At 38.6% G+C, this 5,957-nt stretch overlaps 1 protein-coding gene across 1 annotated transcript; it reads left to right on the forward strand.

Annotated features, from left to right (window-relative positions):
* The first annotated feature begins 273 nt into the window (after positions 1 to 273).
* On the forward strand, positions 274 to 1,583 carry LOC138889195 (uncharacterized). Its single transcript, XM_070172462.1, has 2 exons — positions 274 to 337; positions 559 to 1,583. The coding sequence occupies exons 1-2, from the start codon at positions 274 to 276 to the stop codon at positions 1,581 to 1,583; spliced, it is 1,089 nt and encodes a 362-aa protein (XP_070028563.1).
* Positions 1,584 to 5,957: the final 4,374 nt, after the last annotated feature.

Consider the following 5,957-nt stretch of genomic DNA (forward strand, 5'->3'; position numbering starts at 1 on the left):
GGAATTAAGGCAGCACAAGCCTCAAGCTGTGCAGGCCCCTTCTCCTAAGTGGGAACTTGCCTTACTTTGAAGGTCATGAGCCTAAGGTGTGGATTCGAAAGTGTGAAAGGTACTTCAATCTGTATAGGTCCCCAGACAATCTGAAAATAGAAGTTGTTGCACTGTATCTGAATGGATTAGCTGATACTTGGTACGATTCATTAGTGTTAAAAAGGTGAAGTAAGCTGGACTGAATTCAAAGAAGAATTGTTTATTCGATTTGGGAAGGAACTAATGGGAGACATAGTGGAAGAGTTTAACAAGCTGAGTCAAGTAGGGTCAATTGATGAATTCTTAGGCAAGTTTGAAGATTTTAAGGCTCAAATGTTGATAAGGAATCCTCACTAAAATCGAGGGCTATACAATCTAATCAAATGGTCGAGGGTAAAGGTCTCACCCTCGACATCGTTGGAGATTGGATGAATCACACTTCATCTCCGATTTTATTAGAGCTCTAAAGAAAGAGATTAGGTTTAGGGGTGAAGTTGTTTAAACCTACAACTCTGAGGTTTGCTATAGAACAAGCTAGATTACAAGAGAAGGCAATAGAAGCTACTCATAAGAGAACTAAAGTCATACCCAAGCCCTCTTTTCTGGCTGGTAATTCTGCTAGTACAAGGGTACCTGCTGCAGCTGCAGCTAAACCAAACTCCTTCAGGCTTAGTCCTGAAGTTTATGAATACAGGAAGAGCAACTACTTATGTTATAAGTGTGGTGAAAAGTATACTCAAGGCCATCAGTATAAGAAGAAGCAACTGAATTACATGATAGAAGCAACAGAAAACCTTCTTGAGAATAATGATATAGAAGAGGAACAACCATGTGCAGACTTGATTATTAAAGGGGAACTGGAGCAGGAAGTAATGGAAGCTGTATGCATGAATGCCTTATCAGGTAACAACAAGGGAGTCAACACCATTTTGGTTCGAGGTACCATAGGAAATAGGAAACTAATAGTACTAATTGATTCTGGCATCACTCATAGTTTCATTGATATTACCAGAGTCAAAGAGACAGGCTACCAAGATAGGCATTGTCCACCAGTTATAGTAACAATGGCTGATGGGAATTATGTCATGTGCACTTCCATTTGCACAGGATATCAGTGGAAAATGCAATGTAAACCCTTTCAGGAAAACTTACTAATAATTCCACTTGGAGGTTGTGACATGGTGATGGGCAACGATTGGATAAAGAAGCATAATACCACCAAGTTTGACCATGAGAAGATATGGGTTACCATTGGCAAGAAGGGCAACAAACTGGTATTACAAGGTATTTTTGAAGAAGGTAAGTTGAATATGATTTCTAGTGGAACAATGGGAAAGATGTTAAAGAAAGGGCAAGCCCTGATAGCTCATCTGTTCATGATGAATTCCTTGGGAATAGAAGATCAGGAGCCAGTAGGAGAGTCTATTGAAGAGGTGTTGCATCAATACCCTGATGTGTTTGCAGAACCCAAGTCTTTACCCCATGTCAAGACCTTATATCATACCATTCCTCTTAAGCCTGGGGCCATGCTAGTTAGCCTGAGGCCATGCTAGTCAGCCTAAGGCCATGCCAGTATGCCTGAGGCCTTACAGGTACAACTACTATCAGAAGGATAAGTTGGAAGGCATGTTAAGGAGGTGCTCACTAATGGCATAATACAGCATAGTCAATCACCCTTCTTATCACCAGCATTGCTTGTCAAAAAGAAGGATGGGACTTGGAGGTTATGTGTAGATTATAGAGGAATGAATGACATCATAGTAAAGGACAAGTATCCTATACCTATTATGGATGATCTCTTAGATGAACTAAATGGATCTGTGATCTTTTCCAAGGTAGATTTCAGAGCTGGTTATCATCAAATCAGAATGAGGTTAGAAGATGTATATAAGATAGCTTTCAGAACTCATTTAGGCCATTATGAGTTTAAGGTGATGCCATTTGGATTAATAAATGCACCATCTACCTTTCAAGCCTTGATGAACCAGGTTTTTCAATCTTTCCTTCGAAATTTTGTATTGGTCTTCTTTGATGACATCTTTATTTACAGTTTATCTGAAAGAGATCATGTGACTTATCTAATTGCTATCTTTGATACCCTGAGGAAACATTCCTTATTTGCTAAAAGGTCTAAATTCTCATTTGGTCAGTCTAAAGTTGAGTACTTAGGACATATCATAACTGCAGAAGGAGTGTCTACTGACCCATCTAAAATACAAGCTATGGTCGGCTGGCCTAGGCCAAACTCAATGAGGGCACTTAGGGGATTCTTAGGATTGACTGGATTCTATAGGAAGTATGTTGCAAACTATGGGATCATTTGTAGACCTTTAACTGACTTACTTAAAAGGGATGCTTTTAAATGGAATGAGGAAGTTGATCTAGCCTTTACAGCTCTTAAGAAAGCTATGTTTTCCACACCAGTATTGGCCTTACCTGACTACACAAAAGAGTTCATAGTGGAGACAGATGCCAGTCAAAGTGGCATTGGACCTGTGCTTATGCAAGAGGGTAGACCAATAGCCTATTTCAGCAAGGTTTTAGCTCAAACGCACAGGGGTAAGTCAATCTATGAGAAGGAGTATATGGCCTTGTTGAATGTAGTTGACAACTGGAGGCATTATTTATAGTACATGCATTTTGTGGTTAGAACTGACCACCACAGCTTGAAGTACCTACTGGAACAAAGAGTTGCTTCTGCTATACAATAGAAGGGATTGGCCAAGTTACTTGGGCTGGATTATGAAGTACAGTACAAGAAAGGGGCTGAAAATAGGGTAGTTGATGCCCTATCTAGGCAACAGGAAGATTCAGAAAGTCACATAAGCCAATCTCAAGGAACATTGTAGGTAACTAGTGTCTCATTTCCTTCTTGGATGAAAGAGATAGCACAGAGTTATGAAGGGGACTCTAAAGCTACATAAATGATCAGTCAGACAACAGTGACTCTACAAGGACGACCTAACATCTGGCATTACACTTCCAGCATACTCAGAAGAAAGGAAAAGATCTATATTGGTACTAATGGTAATCTCAGAACTCAGCTGATCTCCACATTTCATGATTCTCATGTAGGTGGACATTCAGGGCGGCTGGGAACTCTAAAAAGATTATCATATGTGCTCTATTGGCCTAGAATGAATCAGATGGTCATTGACTATGTGGCCAGCTGTGATATTTTCCTCAAGAACAAGGATGACAACATGGCCTATCTAGGGTTATTGCAGCCTCTACCCATTCCTAACCAAGCTTGGAGCCACATTAGTATGGACTCATAGAAGGTTTAACCAAGTCCCAGAACAAGAAGTGATCCCTGTAGTGGTTGATCGAATGACCAAGTATGCCCATTTCATAGCCCTTGGTCACCCTTATATAGTAGCAATAGTAGCTGATGTGTTCTGGATAAGAATACATTGCTTACATGGCACTCCTAAGCCTATAGTAACTGATAGAGATAAAATATTCCTAAGCAACTTTTGGCAATCCTTATTCATGCTATTGGGGACTCAACTACACTACAGCACTGCTTACCATCCTCAAAGTGATGGCCAAATTGAAAGAGTCAATAAATGTTTAGAAAACTATCTCAGGTGCATGACTGCTAGTAGACCAACATAATGGAAGCAATGGCTGACTGTTGTAGAATGGTGGTATAACACCAATTTCCACACCAGCCTGAAATGCACCCCCTTTAAGGACTTGTATGGTTACACTCCCTCTCAACTATCTTTAGGACCCTTATGGGAGACAGTAGTACAAGCTGCTGAAGATACAGTGATGAGAAGGCAACAGATGCAACAACTGTTGAAAGACAACCTCACTAAGGCTCAGGAGAGGATAAACTACTATGCTGACAAGAGAAGATCAGATAAGGAATTCCAAGTGGGTGACATGGTCTATTTGAAACTGCAACCTTATAGACAAACCTCCCTTGCATAGAGGAAGAACCTGAAACTGAGCTCTAAGTATTATGGACCCTATAAGATTCTGGATAGAGTTGGTATGGTGTCCTACAAATTAGACCTTCCTCCTGAATCCAAAGTCCATCCTGTGTTCCATGTCTCTCTACTCAAGAGGAAGGTGGGTAATAGAGTGGTAGTGCAGACCACTCTGCCTATCACTAGTGAAGATGGCCAATTCTCAGTAAGGCCAGTGGCAATTCTGCAAAGGCAGCTAATAAAGAGGAACAATGCTGTTGTGGTTAGAGTATTGGTGCAATGGTCAAACCTACCTCCAGAAGATGCCACATGGGAGGATTATCAGTTCATCAAAGCCAAGTTTCCAAACTTCAACTTCAATCCTTGAGGACAAAGATTCTTTGAAGAGGTGGGGTATGTAATGATCCATTAATTCCCAAAAATATCAATGTTGTTAGTTGGGTTCGAAGTGAGAAGCTAAAGATCAGCTGTAACAGAAATCGTTAAAGTGAGTTAACAGAAATTCAAATAGACGGCTGAGATTAAATTAGAGTTAATAAGCTGCAAGGGCCAGGATGAAGCCACGTCAGTTGTGGTTGTTATAACCACCTTCAACGGAAAAAGAAAGAAGCAATCATCAGGTCGATATTCTCTTTTCTCTTTCCTCACTCAATTTATGTTCTCTCTCTCAATTCTCTTCTAACTTCTTCTTCTTCCTTCTTTATTCTGCAAATTCCTCAGATATGGAGTTCCAATTTAGGAGGTAAATATTTTCATTTTACCATTGTAGTTCAACCTCTTCTTTTCATCAATATAAACAGAAAATTGTCCCAAAATTCCTTTTAATTTTGCAATTTAGTTGTTTAATTTCTTTTGCTATCATCGAGACCATTACATAATTATAGCTATTTAGGGTTCAAGATTTGGGAATAAAAATCAAAGCAGCTACTAGGGTTTCGAAGGGGTTAATAAATTTACATACTAAAAGAGAATCACCGGATTCTTAGAAAACTATCGAAAGATTGTCGGCGCCGGATTAGTGTCTGATCAAATACTCGTTCCTTTATCCGACTCAGAGCGTGGAGATTCAGTTATCGATTGATACCATTTTCATTGTCATTGAAGGAGAATCACAAGCCTGACAAATATTCCACTTTCCAAAAACGGAAATAACATGTCTCAAAAAAATTTGTTAGATTTGTAATTCTCTTTCTATGAAACAAAAAATTGTATCATTCGATTAGACGGACCACCATTTATAACATCTAAGCAGGAAAAAGGAATGCGTAGTGATCATTGAAAAATTTTCTTACATGAAATAGATAGAATTTGGTTGTTCTATTTGTAAATAGTTCAACTAAAGAAGATGTGGTAGGTGAATGAGATCAATAGTAGAGTCTAGAAGACATAATTAATAAATGAAAATTTCTATTTCTAAAAGGTGGATTCTTACATTAATTAGGGATATCAATTATTTTGTTTATTTATAATTAATAAATGAATATTATTTTGGAGTTGCGAGTTTATGAGCAAGTGAATAAACGAGTCATGTTCCTAAAGCAAAATGATCCTATTTCTTTTTTTTTCTTTTCTTTTCTTCCCCCTATCCCTTCAAATCCCTAGTATGGCTTCAGCGCTAGTGCTTTACTAATATAATAAAAAATCAAGTTCGTATGTTAAACAAAGTTGTGAGCCTACTCAAATATAGCTTACGCTTATCAAGTTTAATCGACAAACATAGGGCTATAGCAAGCTTTGCCTCTTCGTTCGTTATGGGTCGCACCTCACCGTAGGTATTGAATGAATGAAATGACTGGAGATCCTCCGGCCCCCTTGCTAATTACCAAGAACTTCGTTGTCACTAGTAAATTAGACCCCCCCCCCCAAAAAAAAGAACTCGGAAAGGTAGATTTAGTTTTTTGCATGTCCACTAAGAAAACAATAAATATAAGGTATAGTTTAATGACATAAAAATGTGAATTATGAAAAAAATAGTTATTATGGTTAAAT

The sequence above is a fragment of the Nicotiana sylvestris genome, chromosome 4 (assembly GCF_000393655.2).
Source record: "Nicotiana sylvestris chromosome 4, ASM39365v2, whole genome shotgun sequence".
Lineage (NCBI taxonomy): Eukaryota > Viridiplantae > Streptophyta > Magnoliopsida > Solanales > Solanaceae > Nicotiana > Nicotiana sylvestris.

Excerpts from the sequence above, each read along its gene's own strand:
- LOC138889195 (XM_070172462.1), top strand. The coding sequence starts at position 274 with ATGGGAGACATAGTGGAAGAGTTTAACAAGCTGAGTCAAGTAGGGTCA. Across the intron at positions 338-558 it reads GTCAATTGATGAATTCTTAG|AACAAGCTAGATTACAAGAG; the intron begins GCAAGTTTGAAG and ends GGTTTGCTATAG.